Source organism: Phragmites australis, chromosome 22 (genome assembly GCF_958298935.1).
Source record: "Phragmites australis chromosome 22, lpPhrAust1.1, whole genome shotgun sequence".
Taxonomy (NCBI): Eukaryota; Viridiplantae; Streptophyta; class Magnoliopsida; order Poales; family Poaceae; genus Phragmites; species Phragmites australis.
The window spans coordinates 2,819,349-2,840,446 of record NC_084942.1 but is presented as its reverse complement, the minus strand read 5'-3'; the positions used below and the strand labels follow the sequence as shown (position 1 = coordinate 2,840,446).

General features: G+C 49.7%; 1 protein-coding gene across 1 annotated transcript; it reads left to right on the top strand.

The window, feature by feature from the left end:
• The first annotated feature begins 2,945 nt into the window (after nucleotides 1-2,945).
• On the top strand, nucleotides 2,946-10,029 carry LOC133904803 (PAN domain-containing protein At5g03700-like). The gene is made up of 2 exons (XM_062346357.1): nucleotides 2,946-3,619; nucleotides 8,802-10,029. Exons 1-2 carry the CDS (start codon nucleotides 3,006-3,008, stop codon nucleotides 9,691-9,693), a joined length of 1,506 nt encoding a protein of 501 aa, XP_062202341.1. The 5' UTR covers nucleotides 2,946-3,005; the 3' UTR covers nucleotides 9,694-10,029.
• The last annotated feature ends 11,069 nt before the right edge of the window (nucleotides 10,030-21,098 follow it).

Genomic DNA, 21,098 nt, shown 5'->3' with positions numbered 1-21,098 from the left:
GGACCGCCGTCGTTACCATTTCCACTGCTATTGTTATTGCAATTGTTGCGGCGATGGCAGTTGTTGGGGTGGTTGTCGCCCAATGTGGCCTACATACCAGCATGGATGCCTCCCTGGGTGCCACCCTACAAGTTGCCCTGCACACCGGTGCAGATGGGGGCATGGGAGACAGGAGGAGCACCAGCGACAAGGACCGTGGAGGACGAGCCTGTTTGGTGGTCATCGTGATCTCCTCCAGAAGAAGGTCATTGTGGACATCAACAAAGGACGGGAACCCTGAATGAAGTTATGGAACTCCACGTCGAGATGCAATGCACATGTCTCCATGTTGCTGATGAATTGCTCCTCGAGAGCGAGCCAAACTCGACGGGCAGTGGTGATGGGGGTGATCACGATGTCGAGGAGGCTGGCAGAGATGGTGCCATGCAACCATGAGATGACGACGTAGTCCATACGTTTCCACGGTGCGACATGGGGCAGGCCTCGTCAGAGAGTACGTGATTGGTGAGCGCGTACTTCTAGAGAGTGATGAGGTGAAGGCCGTGCCACTTGAAGTATCTCGGAGAGTCGAGGTCGAGGACGGTGGGGATGAGCGATCGGATGTTAAGGACGGAGACTGCCTACATGTGGAGGTTGGCGACGATGATGGCATCGGTCGTCTCCTCTTGGCGTGGCGCTCAGCGTCTTCAGCGCGATGGTGCTCAGCCTTCGTCTCGCAAAGATGAGCATGATCCTCCTGGCAGCGCTCAGCCTCCTGGTGCATGCGTTTGGCCTCCCCGCGGGAGAGACCTCGATGGACATAGCTAGTGGCTAGGGTTAGATGAGATGCGGAAGCGGTAGAGGGAGGTCACAGGAAGCGACTATCTCGGATACCATGAAAGTGGAAATAATATCGCGATAGATTGATTGAAAGCACAAAGGGTTACATATATATAGACCCAATCCTTTCATATCTCAAGACCGGTTTATGGAAACAAATACCTGAGAGATTAAGAAAAGTGGAATACAAAAGGATACGCGTGATCTATGGCATAACTACCATATAATCTAACAACAATTAGTTTTGAGTGCATGCATGTGTTTGATTTTTAAATAATTCAACATACATCGGCTACCATGTATTTGGATTAAAAAAACATTATGCATGCGTGTGCAAGGTGGAGTGCTCACCTGGTGGTTCGGATGTGCTCGGCCCATGAGGGGTAGGCGGCCCAGGTGGCATGGGGTGATCGGTCAGTTGGGCGACGTGAGGAGGCCCAGTCGGCCGGCTGGAATGCAGGCCGAGGTCTAGAAGGACTCGGTTGAGGCTGGGCTGCCGAATTGATTTTGGAATTGGGCGGACGGCTGAATATAAAAAGAAAGGCTCATGCTATCCCTGTGCGTCTGAAAACGGGTGTTTTTTCGGCGACACTTCAGAGCCGTTGGATTTCAATTGAACAGACACGGTTCTTTCTTCCTCCTCTTGCTTGCGCACTGCCTCCTCCACCTGTCTCCCGTTGCCGAATCCATTGCCGCCATGCTAACCCAGTGTCCTTACCTCCCCCGCCCCTGCACTGGCCTACTGACCGTCCTCTACCGCCCGTGGCTAGCGGCGTCCCCACTGTATCGCCGATCTGCCTCCGTGCACACCTCCTCCACCAGGCCAGTCTCTCTTCCAAGCATCTTTTGTAACTTCGACGATGAAGGAGTCCTCAAATCAATCCACTCCCCTAATCCCTGATAGAAAGCTGTCACCTGAGCGAACTCCTAAATTGCTGGCGTCTAAAATTTAGAGGCACGAAAAAGAAATTGATCTGTTGGTTGCGTTGGTAAAATAACACAAGGCAACAGAGAGATATTTTGATGAGGTTTTTCTTTTTAGCAAAAAAAGAGAAATATATCTAGGGTTAGATTTTGTTAAAAAAAATTAGGATACTTCGAAGATACATCTTGTAAACTCATTTATTCAATAAAGATTATTTCTTTAAGTTGATGGGTTGGTAATGATTTTTGTTTTCATCGTTCGGTATTTTGGTGGATCTTTTTATCGTCATAATTTGTCTTAGGGTTCATACAAAATCATCATAGAGCATCAAGATAAAGTTATGAAATGTTTGATTAGTCGAATTTTTATAATTCTTGCATAATCGCAATATTAGTGTTTAATCTATTTTCGTCGCTATTTATCATAGTCTGTTTGCGAAATTCATAACTCTTTATATAAAGATCCGATCGACTTGATTTTTATTGGAATGTTTTGTATAACTATCTAGTTTCTATAGTTAAAATTTGAGGGCAATCGGACCGTCATATCTTTCTATACATAATTTTTTTATTTATGTGATAACAATCTATCTCGAACTGATTTTAAGATTAAATTAAATATTTGATTACATTGAATTAAAATTTGAATTTGATTTTCGCAATCATTCACCCCTAATTGTATTTTTTGCATAATCAATCTTACAATTAGTATTAAAGCTTTAATCCATAAGGCATGGACAATAATCTTTTACCCGATAGATACCAGTGTGTGAAGATCAAATGACCCGTTTGTGCCGATGGGGCATGGTGAGGGACCTTCCGTATCCTGTGAAAGAGCAGTGAAGGATTGAGAGACACCTATGTTTAAAAATAGAGATCGTTAAAATAGTTCCACGTTAATTGTGAAAGGGCGATACAACGAAAGCACATATCAACAAACCGTGGGAAACTCCGTTTGCATCCGCAAGTAAATTAATCGAAGTAAACGCCTCCACAAACTAAAGCTTGCACCGGTTAGCGACACGAGCTGACGAACTGAAGGATTGTGACGGCTGAATGCTTAACTGCCAATTGCTCGCTGCTGGATAAATAAGTTTGGGTTTATGCTTGTTCATCTCGCCCACAAAACTAGGCATATGCATCTGCGTCCACACCGTTGACCTTCCCCAAAATGCACAAGCCAATCCCTACGCGCATATGTAGTATGCAGTATGCACTACTCTCTCCCAAACATTTGACCTCCATCGCGTTCGCTCTCTGCAATGAGGGAAGGCAAGGGTGATCCGGCGATCGCCGTCATCGTCGCGGCGCTCTGCGTGGCATCGGCGGTACTCCTTGTCGACGGAGCCCAGGGAGAAGAGCTTGCGACGCAGCTGCTGAACGGCTTCGCCGCGACGCACGCGGCGGGCGCGTCTGCCCTGTTCGAGCCGGTGCTGTGCACGCCCAACGGCGTCTTCGCGTTCGGCTTCCTCCGCGTCGGCTCGGCGTCGCTCGACCTCGCCGTGGTCCACCTCCCGTCCTCCTTCCCGCTCTGGCGCGCCACGCCGGCCCGCCTCGGGGATTGGTCGCGCCCGGCCACGCTCACCTTCGACAGCAGCCTGATGCTCACCGACCCGGACCACGGCGTGCTGTGGCAGACTCTGAACACCAACGGCGACACCGTTGTGCTGCTCAACTCCTCCAACCTCGTCGTCCGGCGCTACGCGAAGCCCATGCCGGCGTGGCAGAGCTTCGACAACCCGTCCGACACGCTCGTCCTCGACCAGAACTTCACCGTCTCGTCGCCGCCGCTCATCTCCAAGAACCGACGGTTCGCGCTGCGGCTCGGCAAGACGTTCATGGCTCTGCACATGGAGTTCTACGGCGGCCGAGCGACGCCTGTTAGCTGAATAATCCCATTGTGCCGTTGGTTAGTTAGTTGGCTCAGTTAGTTAGTTTTGCTTTTTTTGATTCAGTCGCACTGCGCGTCGTTTGCGCCAAGTGCAGTAGTGGAGCCTGAGGCGTGCGCGTTCACGTCGGGCGCGTCGAGCGCCGCCGCGCGGCATGATCTGGTGTGTGGGATGGCACACATCGTGAAGGATCGTGGCGCGCGTCAGCCGGTGGCCTCCGTGGTCACCGGGATCCTCTTCCAATTCCGCAAATAAATAGCGAAGAAAACAGAAAAGGCTGTATGAAGTTCGCAGCGCAAATCCACTGAGTTCCAACTGTGTTCGCGTGTGTGTTCAGTACTTCGCCGGCGAGACCTCCGGTCACCGGCGCGTTCAGCTTGCCAACAATTGGTATCAGAGCGAAGTTCAGAGCCTGGACCCGTGATCGCGTACTCGCGGGCATCTTCATGCCTCGTAGACGCACGAATTCCCCTCACCGGCGGCGCTCGACGCGCTCGGCGTCGCCATCGCCACACACTCCTCCTGAGGGCTCCGGCAGTCGCACCAATGGTGGCGGCGGGAGCGACCGCGGGCTGGTCATACACCGCGTGGTCAAGGAAGGTGGCGGATCGGGGAATTATCCCATGCTGACGAAGACGAACTACTCCGATTGGTCGCGGTTGATGAAGATCAAGCTGCAAGCTCGCTGCCTCTGGGACGCCATCGAACCAGGCGGTGTCCCGGTTCATGAAGATCGCATGGCGCTGGACGCGCTCACCAGCGCCGTGCCTCCGGAGATGCTGTCCTCCATCATCGACAAGACGAGCGCGCGTGAAGCCTGGGAGAGCATCAAGACGGCGCGGATCGGCGACGATCGGATCCGCAAGTCGACTGCCCAGAAGGCGCGGCGGGAGTACGAGCTGATCGACTTCCGCGATGGGGAGTCCGCCGAGGATTTCGCCATGCGCCTCACCAGCCTGGTCAGCCGGCTGGCAGTCCTTGGTGATCCGGAGCCGCCGAACAAGGTCGTCGAGAAGTACCTGCGCGTCGCCAAGCCCAGGTTCAAACAGCTCGTGATTTCGATTGAAACCCTGCTTGATGTCTCCACCTTGTCCGTGGAAGAAATCACCGGTAGACTGGTGGCGGCGGAGGATGACGAACCTCCAAAGCAGACCCTGTCGGCTAACACCGGCGGGAAGCTCCTCCTCACTGAGGAGGAATGGCTCGCCCGGCTGTCCTCTCGCCTCCAGATCGGCGGCAGCAACTCCGGGGAGAAGAACAAATATTCGAACTCCCGCCCACGACGCACGCAGGGGCGAGAGCGCGGGAAGGACGCCAAGGGCACCAAGGACCCAGGCAGCAGCGCCGGGAACGGCGACACCGACAAGACCAAGTGCCACTATTGCGGCAGGAAAGGGCACTGGGAGCGCGAGTGTCGCAAGAAGAAGAGGGAGCAGGCTCATCTGGCGGAGGCCGATGAAGATGAGCCGGCCCTCCTCATGGCCATCGCCGGCCCGGTCACAGAGGACGTCCACGGCGGACACTGCGTCTTCCTCAATGAAGAGAAGGTGAAGCCGGCACTCGACAGCGACGCGGCGCGCGGCGACACCACGTGGTACCTCGACACGGGAGCCTCCAACCACATGACTGGAGATGCCTCCGTCTTCGCCGAGCTCGACACCAGCATCGTCGGGACCGTCCGCTTCGGGGACGGCTCCGTCGTGGAGATCGCTGGGCGAGGCACCATCCTGTTCGAGGCAAAGAAGGGCGCGCACCGCGCCATGACGGATGTCTACCACATCCCGCGACTCCGAAGCAACATCCTCAGCATTGGCCAGCTCGACCAGTCCGGCTGCAAGGTGCTGATTGAAGACGGGGTGCTCCGGGTGTGGGATCGCCAGCGGGACCTCCTCGCCAAGGTACGCCGCACACAGAACAAGCTCTACATCCTGCCGCTGACACCCGCCAAGCCAGTGTGCATGGCCATGAGCTTCGAGGATGGCCCGTGGCGCTGGCATGCGCGCTACGGCCACATCAGCTTCCAGGCCCTACACAAGCTCTCCTCCGGCGAGATGGTCCACGGGCTGCCACCGATCAAGCACGAGGAGCACCTCTGCGACGCGTGCCTCGTCGCTAAGCAGCGGCGCGCGCCGTTCCCGCGGGCATCGGAGTACCGCGCCGTGAACCCGCTTGAGCTCCTTCATGGAGACCTGTGCGGCCCCGTCTCTCCCCCGACTCCCGGCGGAAAGGGCTACATCATGCTGGTCGTCGATGACATGTCTCGGTACATGTGGGGCGTTCTGCTGCAGAACAAGTCCGACGCCGAGACGGCCTTCAGGCGCCTGCAAGCCGGCGTCGAAAGGGAGTCCGGGCGGCAGATCCGCGCGTTCCGCACTGACCGCGGGGGGGGGGGGGGGAGTTCACATCGGCGAGCTTCCTCGAGTACTGCGACAACTCGGGCATCAAGCGGCACCTCACGGCGCCGTACAGCCCACAGCAAAACGGCGTGGTCGAACGCCGCAACCAAACCGTGCTGGCCATGGCGCGCAGCATGATGAAGGCGAAAGACCTCCCGGCGTGGCTGTGGGGTGAGGCGGTCATGACCGCCGTCTTCCTCCTCAACCGCGCACCGACGAAGAGTCTGACCAGGCGCACTCCGTACGAGGCCTGGTACGGTGACAAGCCGGCCGTGCACTTCCTCAAGGTGTTCGGCTGCATCGCCCACGTCAAGGTCACCAAGCCACACACAGGGAAGCTGGCAGACCGGAGCATGAAGATGGTCTTCATCGGCTACGAGAGCGGCTCCAAGGCGTACCGGCTACTCGACCCCGCCACTAATCGCGTACATGTGAGCAGGGATGTTGTGTTCGAGGAAGCTGCCGCCTGGGATTGGAGCTCCGTCGACAGCAGCCAGACTCTCAGCGGTGGCTACGACACGTTCATCGTCGAGGACTCCTGGGTGGACCCAGGTGCGGAGGAAGGACCGGAAGGGCTGTCTACAGCCGCGCCCCCTTCGCCGGCTCCGGCCGCATCGACATCGACACCAGTGAGCTCGTCGCGCGCCACAGACGGCTCGCCGCCCCGTGAGCCAACCGGCGTCCAGTTCGCGTCCCCAACGTCCGACGCCCTGGCCACGGTCGACATCGACAACGATGGCGCGCCTCTCCGATTCCGGCGGATCCAAAACGTGCTGGACGCCGGTCCAGCGCTCCCGGACGCCGACGAACTGCACCTGACCTCCGACGACGAGCCGGGGTCAGTCACCGAGGCAGCCGGGCACCCAGAGTGGCGGCGCGCGATGCTGGACGAGCTGCGCTCCATCGACGACAACGCCACCTGGTCCATCACCGACCTCCCGCGCGACAAGAAGCCCATTGGCCTCAAGTGGGTGTTCAAGCTCAAGCGGGATGCACAAGGGACCATCGTCAAGCACAAGGCGAGGTTAGTGGCCAAAGGATATGTGCAGCGCGAGGGCGTGGACTTCGACGAGGTGTTCGCGCCTGTCGCCCGTCTCGAGTCCGTGCGACTACTGCTGGCCGTGGCGGCGCACCGAGGCTGGGTGGTTCATCACATGGATGTGAAATCCGCTTTCCTCAACGGCATCCTCGACGAGGAGGTCTACGTCGCGCAGCCTCCCGGCTTCGAGCAGATCGGCGCGGAGCGGAAGGTGTACCGGCTACACAAGGCGCTGTACGGGCTCAAGCAGGCGCCCAGAGCCTGGAACGTGAAGCTTGACAGCACTCTGCTGTCGATCGGTTTCAGGAGCAGCCCGGAGGAGCACGCCGTGTACGCACGCGGCACTGGAGATGAACTGCTGCTCGTCGGCGTGTACGTTGATGATCTGGTGATCGTCGGCGCGCAGCAGGACGAGGTCAAGAAGTTCAAGGCCGAGATGAAGCGTCTATTCAAGATGAGTGACCTCGGCCCCCTCAGCTACTACCTTGGGATCGAGGTCGCCCAAACGAGCCAAGGGATCTCCATCAGACAGCGCGCCTACGCCGACAAGATCCTCGACAAGGCCGGCATGACCGGCTGCAACCCCTGCAACACCCCCATGGAACCAAGGCTGAAGCTCAAGAAGAACAGCACCAACCCACCGATGGACGCTACGCTCTACAGAAGCATTGTGGGAAGCTTGCGCTATCTGGTACACATCCGGCCGGACATCGCGTTCGCGGTCGGGTACATCAGCCGGTTCATGGAGGTCCCTACCACCGAGCATTGGAGCGCGGTGAAGCACCTGCTGCGCTACATCGCTGGAACGCGCAGCTACGGGTGTACATTCAAGCGCGGCGACGGAGAACTTCATCTGACGGGCTACAGCGACTCCGACATGGCCGGTGACTCCGACGACAGGAAGAGCACCTCCGGGGTAATCTTCTTCCTCGGCGAGAGTCCGGTCAGCTGGCAGTCCCAGAAGCAGAGAGTGGTCGCACTCTCATCATGCGAGGCCGAGTACATCGCCGCGGCGTCGGCGGCGTGCCAAGGCGTCTGGCTCTCACGGCTGCTCGCAGACCTGCTGAACAAGGAGCTCTCCGTGCCCCTACTCTACATCGACAACAAGTCCGCCATCGCGCTCGCCAAGAATCCGGTTCTACACGAACGGAGTAAACACATCGACACTCGCTTCCACTTTCTCAAAGATTGTATCAATGACGGCAAAGTGGCGGTGGACTACATCAACACTGGCGATCAGCTGGCGGACATGCTCACCAAGCCGCTAGGGCGCGATCGACTCCAGGAGCTTCGCACTCGCAGCGGCGTCCTCAACATCACCTCGGCACAACAGAATTAGGGGGAAGATTGTTAGCTGAATAATCCCATTGTGCCGTTGGTTAGTTAGTTGGCTCAGTTAGTTAGTTTTGCTTTTTTTGATTCAGTCGCACTGCGCGTCGTTTGCGCCAAGTGCAGTAGTGGAGCCTGAGGCGTGCGCGTTCACGTCGGGCGCGTCGAGCGCCGCCGCGCGGCATGATCTGGTGTGTGGGATGGCACACATCGTGAAGGATCGTGGCGCGCGTCAGCCGGTGGCCTCCGTGGTCACCGGGATCCTCTTCCAATTCCGCAAATAAATAGCGAAGAAAACAGAAAAGGCTGTATGAAGTTCGCAGCGCAAATCCACTGAGTTCCAACTGTGTTCGCGTGTGTGTTCAGTACTTCGCCGGCGAGACCTCCGGTCACCGGCGCGTTCAGCTTGCCAACAACGCCGATGTACTGGCAGCACACGGCTCTCAAGGCGCAGCCGGAGAACGCCACGCAGCCGCCGGTGTACGGACGCCTCGACGACCGCGGGTTCTTCGGATTGTACCTCGAGGGCAGCGGCCAGAGGGTCGACGTGCTCTCATTCGACACGTTCGCGCAGAACATCACCGGCGTCTTCCAGCGTTTGACGCTGGACGACGACGGCAACCTCCGGGCGTACTACTGGACAGACGGCTCGAAGGCATGGACCTCCGATTACAAGGCCATCTCCGAGCAATGCGAGCTGCCAATCACGTGCGGCGCGTACGGTCTGTGCATTCCGGGGGAGCCCCAGTGCCAGTGCCTCACCAACAGCAAGAGCACCTCCCCGCCGTGCCACGCCGAGGAGACCACCGACCTCTGCTCCGCCAACGGCGGCTGGCAGCAGCTGGACTTCGACGTGGTGCGGCGGAAGCGGGTGTCCGTGGCGTACAAGGAAGAGCTTCCGTTCGAGACGAACAAGACGGCGGCGGAGTGCGAGCTGGCGTGCGCGGCCAACTGCAGCTGCTGGGGCGCGTTGTACAACGGCGCGAGCGGGTACTGCTACCTCATCGACTTCCCCGTGGAGACGCTGGTGTACGAGGCCGACGACCGGAAGGTGGGCTATTTCAAGGCCAGGAAGCGGCCGAGTCCGGCGCGGCCGGGCATGTCGCCGGGCGTGACCGCCGCGACGGCAGTGCTGTCGCTGGTCCTGGCGAGCCTGGCTGCGGCCGGAGTGTACATCGGGGACAGGGTGTGGGAGAGGAAGAGGCGGCGACGTGCGGGGATGGAGCAGGAGCTGGCGCCGGGGCCATACAAGGACCTCAAGTCCATGGGCAGCTCGAACAAATCGTTCAGGGCATGAATCGCAGGACGAGTAGGGCTACGGGAAAACAGTCCGATCAGCGCTCCGCCGCCTACTGAATTGCAGAGGATGGAGAAGAGAATGCGATGCAAGTAGCTCTGCTGCTCCTTGCAGAGCTTGCCGGAGAGAATGGCTGCAGATACAGGGAGTGGTCAGGGTTGCTAAGCTTGCGCACGCTATAGTTTTCACCTGCCTTAATAAACATTTTTGCTTAGGCTTTGCGATTGATGTATAGAGTTTTCTCACCTTTTCTGTATGTCAGCATACGTGTACCTGTGCAAGTACCGATGACCGATCGCCGATCGGTAAAGAAATACAGTATTCCTATCATTGTTTTTAGGGAAAATTTTAGAATCTATACCTTTGGCGACTAATATGTTTAAAGTTATTAAGATTAATTATATTAAAATTACTTCATTAGATTTTTTAAAATGTTTTACTAAAAATATAAACTTTTTAATATATATTAATATAAAGTTATAATAGAGAGTAGTCAAATTAGATTGGTCGATATACGATGGCCTGTTTAGTTTCCATATCTCTTGTGTCTCCTTGATTCTTCTGGGCCAAGCTTCAGGTCTGTAAGTAAGCGTGCGGCCCACGACGAGCCTAGCGACTGCGGTTATTGCTGAAATCATACTCCACACAGAATCTGTTTTGTGTATACTGATCAGTATGCAAGTGGGTAACTAATTTGTAGTTCTAAAATACTATTTAATTTATTTTTTCTTTAATTTAATTAAATGAATATGAATCTTTAATTTATTTTCTTTTAATTTTGAATCGACCCAATGGCTAAACAATACAAAACTTACATGTCTGCCGATCAGCTTGCCGGCATCAGGGCCATCAGGAGAGTCACCTATGCCCCGCTGCCTTTCTTTTTTTTCCTAAATCTATCCACTTCGCTGCAATTGTTTGCTGCGTGTAATTGAGTGCTAACATATCTATCACCTACCAGTCTATTTTTCAATTTTTGGGGTTCGACTGAACCCCAGGCTTCCTAGTTGTGTACTGCAGTGGCAGAGCTCTGCCTCTGGTAAGATTCAGACCAACAACTAAGCGTCTAAACTACCTTAACTTAGTTACATACAAATATAAAACAAAAATAAAGAAAAAAGTGTACAAATTAGATAGTACTTCAACTCCATATTTATACGGTACAATGAACTACTAAACTATATAAAAACATGTAATGATACAAAATTAATTACCTAATTAATAGTACTTTGTTCATCTGTCTCTTATGTATTCATCAACAATAGCATATGAAACTGAACCTACAATTACAAGTTGCATATGTAAAAAATCAGGATGCAAAATTATAATTGATTAATAAAAAAAATTAGTAATCAAGAATGCAATGTACCACTAGCACTAACGGGAGGTAATCGAGATCGAGGTAGCTTTTTTATATGACTCTTTAGTTCTTAAAAATGGTATAAAATATCTTCATCTTTGATGCTTGTAAAAGTACCTCGCTCAATATAGCAAACCATCCTATAATTCAACCCCTCATTCGACATCTTATTCCTCAATTCAGTCTTAATAATTTTCATAGCTAAGAATGCCTTTTCAAATGTGGCAGTTGCAACAGGCAAATCAAAGCCAATTCGATGAGATGATAAACTAATGGAAAAACATTGTGTCGGTTAGTTTAAACCATCTTAATAGCAAGATTAACAAAGTCATGACAACTTGTGAAACTAGGATCATCCCTCACATCAACAACGAATATGTCAAGTTGGTCCTTAAGGACTAGAAGGTCATATTTGGAGAAGTCGACAGCATAAATCTTAGCCAATTCTAATAATTTACCTTTATCATAGGTGGCAAAAGAGCTCCTTGGATCTAGACAAGCAATACATCTCAATAATTGAGTAGATCTTTCAGCAAAGCGATTGTTTAATTACACAAAAATTTGATCGTGCACCACACTAAAGATTTCATATTTGAAGTGATGATAGTAAGTTACCAACTATCCACCATGACCCCTTGAACGACCTCTAACAGTTATTGTATCTTCCATATTTGGTATAATGATGTGATGTAAGAGACAAAAGGTCTTTACCTCCTCAAATAGGTCTTCCCAACCATTCTCTCGTATTTCATTAATGTTCCGCACCATGGTCCCAATCAAGCCTACTGCACGAACAATGTTCTGGTCTTTTCTTTGCAAGTATTGTGACAAATCATTAGTTATGCCCAACAATATGATCATAAGATGCAATATAAGCACAAATTCAAAACACTCTATTTGATTCAACAAATGCAAAGTTATTTCTTTTCCCCGTTGGAGGCATCATCAGCCACATCCTCTAATACTTCTAGAATTGCATCCCACATGAGAATAATACGACACAATATTTTATGGTGTGAGCCCCATCGAGTATCCCCAGGTTATGCAAGGTTGCTTTCTTGGTTTTTCCCTCTCCCTGAAAAAATGTCACCATTGTCCAATTGGCTCACAAGATTCTCGTGGTGTTGTTGGGCCAATTGATCCCTTCTCTTGCAAGAAGCATTAACGGTGTTCACAATCAAAGTGCACGTGTGAAAGAAATCAAAGACAGAAGAACAACACTTGGCAACTGAAACAACTACTAATGGCAACTAGTGTGCAAAGCAATGTATATAAAAAGCATATGGATTCTCATCCAATATCCGTCTTTGCAACCCATGAAATTCTCCTCTCATGTTTGATGCCCCATCATATCCTTGCCCGTGCAATTTAGACATAGACAAACTATAGAAAAGCAAACATATTATCCAAAGCTTCCTTTAGAGAAGATGATGTTGTGTCAGCAACATTCTCAAGACTAAGAAATCTCTCAATCACTTGACCCTGTGAATTGACATACCTGCATGGAGGAAGAAACATTGCTAGTGATTAATATGGCGAGCCTTTAAATAAAAAACAGCAAATTAAATATTATATACTAACATTAAAATCACAGTCATTTGCTCTTTGTAGATCCATCTCGAGCCTCATCAACAAGAATAGAGAAATGACTATACCTAATATCTACAATAATGGCTTGGGTGGGTTTTTGTGCACAAGTCTTTTTGAATTTCCGGTGAAGTCATTTGATTGTAACAAAGCAGATGCGCAACATTTTATCCTTGGATTTTTACCATTCTATCAACTCTAAAAAGTTTCCCTTGTTGCTTGAGCTAGAAGACTTGTCATGTCCACTAAAAACATGTGCTTGTAATAGAAGAAATCTTACAACTCCTAATATAACAAGCATACAACCTTTGTATTCATCATCTTTCTTCTTCTTTCTACTAGTCATCACATATGATACACTTTACCTTTGATTTTTGTAAGCCTCATAATGGCTTCTTGCATTATTGTGAGCAATGCCTTTAGCATGATCATTCAGACTTGTAGTTCCATCTTTCCATCTATGAAACCCAACATTGGTGAAGGATTCAATACCGAAGTTTTCAGCTCTTGGTTGTTTAAAGAGTAAAAAATAAAAACAAAAGGCAGCATCCTTAGCAACACTCTATTCCAACCAAGTATGACTTTTGAACCATCCTTCATGAAAACTCATATTGTGTTTGTTTATTACACTTTATGGATAAATATAACCTTTTGGTTGGCATGGACCCATCAAAATATACTCCCTTTTGACAGCATCCCTAATGTTCAAATCTCTTTGCTCAATTGGTATTCGAACACCACCAGGATCAACGACAGTTTGATTGGAATCAGGTACAACATGAGGATTGACATTAGCATTGCTAGCTCCGATTGTTTGTACTATTTCTTATTCTTCATGTTCTAATTCTAGAGGAGGTTGGCTTGATCGTATTACAGGAGTAGGAGCAGGAGCATAGTAAGATGACAATATTTTGATCCTCTTCATTGTGTAATTCTAGTACCAATTATCTAGAAGATGCAACATACATATAATCAAATTTCATTTCAATGTGTGCAAATGATACAAAATTATAAATGTCATCTTGCAGGTAATTAAATCAGATTATATTACCAAAAGATAAATGTCAAAAGATAAATTTAATCAATAAATGACAATGTATTGGTATTGAAGTTGCTTGCCTGCCTCACTGTCTGCCGAGCTCCCAACCTGCCCCCTGCGCCAGCTACCGATGCATGCCGAGCTCCCTAGGCAGCTGGCCCTGCTGCTGCTGCTTGTCGGCTGTCGGCCTACCCTTGCGCGATTGCGCCTGCACCCAGCTGGCTGCTGCTGCCCCTATGCCCTGGCACCTTGCTGCAGACCTGCAGTGTCGTGCCCCCGATTACCGCTATCTACCGTGGCCGATTGGTAGAGCTCCATCTCCCTAGCGCTGTTGTTGGTGCTTGTCGGCTGTCGCCCTAACCCTGCGTCTGCTCCTAGCTGGCTTGTGCTACCCCGTGCCGCCCTACTGCAGTGATGATGCGCCCTGCTGTTGGCATGTTGTGCCCTGCGACCAATGCCTTGGCCCTGCTGGCTACTGTGGTGCTGCATGTCTCTGTGCCCGCTACTGACAGCCAACGATGCTAGGGTTGTTGGTTGGGGAATGGGAACTGAGAGATGGAGCCATTCAGCGTGCGACTCTGGAGGTCGAGACCATGGACTCTTGCCCAACAGGAAGCTGGGCCTGGCCTAGCCAGTCCGCTGGCCGCCTGGGCTGTGGGCTAAGCGAAGCCTGGGGCATCCAATGAATTAGCATCGTGGTCCTGGAAAAATCATGAGGGATACTCGTTTTTTGGGCCACAACTAGGGCCACTGCCCCAGTTACTCAGGCCCAAAATCCACCCCTACCGACGGGCAATGGGTGACAGTGCTAGGGTTGCCAATTGAGGAATGGGGACCAAGAGATGGAGCGAGTCAGCATGCAACTCTGGAGGCCGAGACCATGGACTCCTGCCCAAAGGGAAGCTGGGCATGGTCTGACCAGTCTGCTCGCCGCCTGGGCCATGGGCTAAGCAAAGCCTGGGCCAACTAATGAAATAGCATCTTGGGCCTGGAAAATCAAGGGGATACTCATTTTTTTGGCCATGACTGGGGCCACCGCCCCAGTTGCCCAAGCCTAAAATCCACCCCTAGTGTACCGAGTAGCAAGAATGCGTCGGGATTCATCACCTAATTTCTTATGAAGTTTTGCTATTGCACAAACTTATGTTCTTGATAACCATGCATTGGCATGGATAGTTAGTGAAGTTGGTTGTATCCCTATATATTAGGGATCAAACTACAGGTTTTGCACCTTGTATGTCTCATTAAGGCGAAATTTTCTTTCCATGGTAGGCGATGTATCCGCCGACAACAAGGCGCCCATGATGACTTTGTCAATCTTCACGCTTCGCATCTTCGGACTTCAGTAGATGTTGTGTTTGTGCGTGCATATGATGGTGTGAGTGTGTGCATGTGTCTACGTGTTGTATTTGTGTTTGTAAAAAATCATATGTTCTTGCTTCCATATTGGAAGATCAATTGAACTACAAATAAATTCATATGAGGCAATTTACAAATTGGGTCGTTCTGTACCTGTACTCTAAGGGCATGAACAATGCTAGATTTAAGAAAAGAGAGTGTTAAGCATCTATATAAAAAAATGTAATTTCCAATGCTAATATGGACTAAAGGTGCTTAAATATGGTTAACTATCTTGTTAGCACTAATATAATCAGTGATGCTTAAGTAATCACCTTGTCCTCCGTCTAAGTACCTGTGCTACTGTAGTTGAGGAAAAAATCTATTTTTTTTTCATACACATCTCCTCTAAGCACTCCCATTGTATATGCTCTAAGAACAGGCCAGACTAGACTAAGGCCCATGCATGCTCCCAATAGTCAGTTTCCATTCAGCGAGCCCAAGTACTGCAGAATCCTTCTTGGACTGGCCCAGTCAGATTGTCTGGGCTTTGGAGTAAGGTAACATCCGATTGAACTACAACCGGTATATCTCTACTATATAAAGATGAGTTGGTTTTCGCGTCATCTCTTCCTTCTACTCTCTTCTCTCATCTAATAAAACCCCCTAAAATTTGAATAATTTACCCACTTTTATCATCAACCTCGTCCTTTAGGCTCCCTAAAGCACCCAGGGTTATCCCTGGTGCTTAAAACCATTATTATACCAGTCCCTGGATTAGTTGCTGGTAAATAAAAGTCTTACAATAGATGTCATCACAGTCATACAACACGAGGAGTGGTAAATATATGCCACCAACTAAACAGACAGTAGAGCACCAGAAAGCAGTGCATTAAAACATAAGCCCACGACAACAGAGTACACTGCGGAGACAGCATGACGAACATGCCACTCCACAGGCAACTCGGGTGCGGACGCGACCAAGCCTACTCGTCAACCTCACCGTCTGCTGAGGTGAAGTTCGGGTCATCCTCTGAAAGCACAAGCAATGGTGAGTACAAAGTACTCAACAAGTCTCAACCCTTACCCTACTGTAGGGGTATAAATACATGTATATGAGAAAGACAAGGATAAGCTGTAAGGTTATGTTTCGCAGAAAGCTAAGTTTTACACATGCAAGGTTTATTTTATATAAAGCAAGTTTAGGAAAAACGACATCAGTAAACATAAAGGGGGTTTTTCTAAGTTTTAATATTGCTGGACACCCCGTCCACAGCAACTCACGACACACGGTCGGACCTATATTCCAAAATCGGGCACACCTTGCCCACACACTCACAAGGGAACGCGCGCAACCCATGCTAGTTGCTGTGACCGAACCATAGCTCGTCCATGACCGTGGACAACAGCTATTCGAATAGTTTTACCTCTGCAGAGTTTGTACATTTTACCCACCAGCTGAGTTCGACAACAATCCACCGCCGTGGAAGCGCGACTCAACAAAGTCATTACCCACCACAGCATCATCCCACTAACCGCTTACATGATCTAACCAGGGGTTCATGACCTTTAGCTAGGCCTCCAACCGGGTCGCCAAGCCTGTACCGTCTGCATCTGCTCCAAGGTTTCCCGCTACACACCTGCCTACAGGCGATAGTAGACTGGTTGGGGAGATTTAGACTAAGTCCTACCCATACAGGGTCGAGTGGCTGTACTGTAAAGACTAGGTAGGATGTCACATCAACTCGATCCTTAAACGAGCCATGGCAAACATCTTCACATGTAGCCTGCTACTCGAACATCACTCCCCATGAAGCCTGTCACACGGACAGCACTTCAACTCCCTAGGCATTCCCGAAGGAACCCTGATTTGCCCCAGCTCTAACCCCAACTCAGGTGTTTAACATTATTATCCAACACTGTTTTACCCAACCATAACCCACACAACACCAAGCACCACGTTTTACACCTTTGAAAAGCTAGTTATGATTAAACATAAAGTAACTGTAAGGATTATCATTCCTAAGCATACTAGTACAAGGTAATCGCCTATGCATAAGTAAATCAGCTATGGCGAAATCCTAGGTCTAACAAAGTCAAGCGTACAAGATATATACAATGGCTGGCTAAGCTACATTAGGTTCAACTAGATCAACAGTTTAAAATATGCCAACTAATAATATTGCATGCACTATATCGGGTAAAACGACTGCTACGGGTCGTGTTGATAAAACTGGGTTCAGTATGGTCAAAGGGAAAATGGATTGAGACTTTCCTTCGTTGAAGTCCTCAAGGGGGTCCTGCTCGAACTCCTGGGTTCCTGGCACCAGCTCCTCCTCCTCCTCGACGAACTCTCCGACGACTACTCGCGACATCAACAAAGCAAACACATAATTAAATACAAATAAAATATAAATAAATTTGGAATAAATATGAAATTGGTATGAAAAGACAGATTTTGAATTTAGATGAATTTGGTGAAAGAATTGCCGAAATCGGAGTTGAAGCGGAGGATAAATGAGCTTCGGAAGATTTTATCGGAGGTTAATTCGGGAAAAAGAAAAAGGATATTCCTGGAATATTCCTTGGCTCAGCTCAGTTTTGGCTTGGCTCAGCACTTGGCTTGGCTCAGCTTGGTGTGGTGGCTTGGCTCACTGGATAAGGATGTGGCTTGCTTGGGATAAGAACGTGCTATTCTTTTTGATACGAATAGAGCTCGAGCTCGTTCTGTTCGTGTGGAGAGGGAGACAGAGCAAGACAGAGAGGAAAAGAAATGGAGACAGGCAGTGGTGGCCGGTGGCATGCTGAGGTGGAAGAAGCTCCGGCGACCAGCAAAATGAAGTGGGGATGGCCGGATCTACACCATGGTGGAGGGGATTCGCGAAGAAAGAGACCAGGTACGTGGGATTTCTCTCATGTGTGGCTTTGGGTGAGGGAGGGGAAGGAGGAAGATGGGGAGAGGTTTACCGGATCGGCGTGGGTGGCGAGCTGCGGGGAGTGGAGTGGCTCTGGCTGGCCTTTTATAGGTGGGGGAGGGAGAGAAGGGCGGAGGCAGTGGGCGGGATTTGTGGTGGAGTCGCTGCCGTGGTGTGCGGCTTTGGCTGAGGTGGGTCCCGACGTCAACGCGCGCCAGAGCTCGAGCTGTCCTCGCGCTCGTGCTGGCACGGTGAGTGAGGGAGGGAAGGACAGGCGAGGACGGTGGCTGGCGTACCTAAATGGCGGTCGTACGCGGCTTGGTCCGAGCGGAAGCTGTGCGTTCGTCGCCGGCGCTGTGCGCGGCGACCACGCAGAGAAGGAGGAGGGGGCATGCTAGGCAAGGGCGGCACGACAACTTGCTGGTGGCAGCAGAGGTGGGGTCCATGGCGCACGTGGGAGCGGCAGCACGGTGCGGTGTGCGCGATGGTAGGAGGAAGAAGGAGACGGGCTAGGAGAGAAAAGGAAAGGGAGTCTGCCGGAAGAGAGAGGGAAAAGGGGAAAGGATTTGGAAATGCTTTTGAGATGGTTTTTGCAAAGTTTTATTTGAACAAATTTTGAAATTTTGATTTGGCTAAAACTGGGATGTTACACTCCCTAATGAAAAAATTAGAAGAGAAATTAGCGGATAATCTCCTTCTCTATTTTTGGATTCTATCTGCAATCAAACTACAACATCGCTCCCGATGTATTCGTTCGGCGTTACTCCCATGACACATTCATATCTCTATAACTTGAGTTTATGATTGATGTTACTGCGTCTGATATTTATATTTTTGTTGCAACGTACAGGTACTTAGCTAGTATCATTTAAAAAGGGTCATCTATAGCTCGCTTGGGCATTTTTTAAGGAGGCAGCATCCAAATTTTGTAACCATTAGATCTAAGATCTATGGCTTAGATTTGATCTGAAATTTGTATGTGTTGGTAGTAGTAGAAAAATCAAAGTGATTTTTATGACACTAGCACCCGAATTTGTATGTGTTGATAGTCAGTAGTGTTTTAACTCTTTTAGTTGTGTTTTCATTACAGGCACAGATGATCCAATGTACCAACCTCTCTCTTACAAACAAAGATATCCAAAACGTACAACGTGACATGTGCCGGTTTATTATGCACAAAGTCATCCACAAGAGTGGCAAATTCTTTGATCTCGGAGACGAATTAGCTAGCCATCCGAGGCTTTATGAGTGGGAGAAGAAAGACTCTTAGCAATATAGGCTTGTGATGTAAAAATACTTGTGAATATTATTGTACTTGTGTTAAATATTAAAATCTATGATGCTATTGAAATCTGTGATGTTGAAATCTGTATTGAAACTGTGTAAAATCTGGAGGGAATAAAATATATACTCATTATTTTTTTAAAGAAATACATACCACAAGCGGGTCATTATGTCACCCGCTTGTGGAAATCTTTATATCTATAGGCGGAAGCTAAAGTGGGCCGTCTGTGGAAAATGTTTTCACAGGCGGTTCCGTAAGATAACCGTTTATGGAAATAGTTTTTCACAGACGGTCTGTTTTGCAACTATGGAAATCGTTCATTCTACAGGCCTTCGATCCCAGACGGGTTGGCTAAACGACTATGGAAATATGTTACAACCTGCCTCTAAAAATTGCTTTCGTAATAGTGAAGTTTATATGAAAGTTACATAAAAAAAATAAATGTAGCTCCAATGGAACCTAACTATAACTTGAATATAAATTAACGGGGATCGATCTAGATATTGCATGTGTTGTTAGTAGTAAAGAATTAAGGTGTTTTTTATGACAACAACACCCGAGTTTCAAATGGTCCAACAGCTTGCACAGATCTGAGCATGAAATTGACGGATAGAAATTCGGGTGGGGACGGGCAAGAAAATGTATAGCGGTCTTTCGAAAGGTCGAATGTTATAAAATTTCATCCGCATTCCATGCCTGCTAGCCTGGTACTGCATTCCATGACTGCATCCATGCGAACCTCCAGGCTACTGCGGGCTATACTGGTGGTGTTCAGTAGAGAAGCAGAGGCTTGCGCAAGTTGTTCAATTCGCTTCTTGCATGCATCGATCGATCGTCATTCTCGCTCACTGGGCACGCCAGCACATAGTAACATGATACGCTACTTGTGAAAGATTTTGACAATATTGTTCACGCGTTCTCGGAATGTGGACGACGTTCCGGCAACGAGGAAGGCCGCATGGTTCCCCCGGAGACTTCCAGCAGCTGACGGGTACAAAGCGATGCTAGCTTCTGTTCTAAAGTGCAGGTTGGAGGCTGCCACCTTGTCTTTCTCAACACCGTTATACCTGCCATTTGTTGATTAAGTATTTTATACTTTTTATCTTACGACAAGCTTTTGATTTGTATGGTAACTGTCGCGGTCGATTGAAAGAACGTAAACCGCGTCGTCCTAGTCTGATACCTGTACTGAAAAGCCTCTCTAGTCTGAATATTGATGGATGGATCGTGGATGAAACCAAACACACCCAAATGGACAAATGTGCCTACACTTCGTCAAACATAGTACTACCACTCATTCATTTTGATCTGCACAGATGTACGAACTACACGCATAGTGTATATATCGCCCTTCTACAGTCTACCACGTCTTCTTCTTCTTTTCCATATTGCATGCATGTACTTTGCTGAGTTGCCGACCACTGGAGTATTTGGCCACTCACTTATGACCTGCCACTACTACATATGTATTGACCATGCATCATGTTTATCCTAAGACCCTACTCTATCTATCCTACGTACCCAAGGCTGACCTAACTGAATTGGACTTCCCTTGCACAGACACATCTCATGCATGATCTACAGGCACAGGCACTGTGGAAGATCGACGAATCTGTGTGCACGAGGGGATCGGATAGATAGATGTTGTGCAGGCGAAAAGTGCTCCCTCCAATTGCAAGTGGCCGTGGCCGTGGCCGGCCTCTTTGTTCACACGGACCTGCCGGAAAAAGAAGCAACTACAAAGTGTCAAGTGTTTCTGTACACCATCCTCAAAAGCAACAACCTGAGATGCATGCTGCTGCTTCTTTTTAATTTTAATCAATCTAAAACCCAACCCTGCGCACCACTAGCTAGTCTAAACTAGTACCAGCACTATAGTAG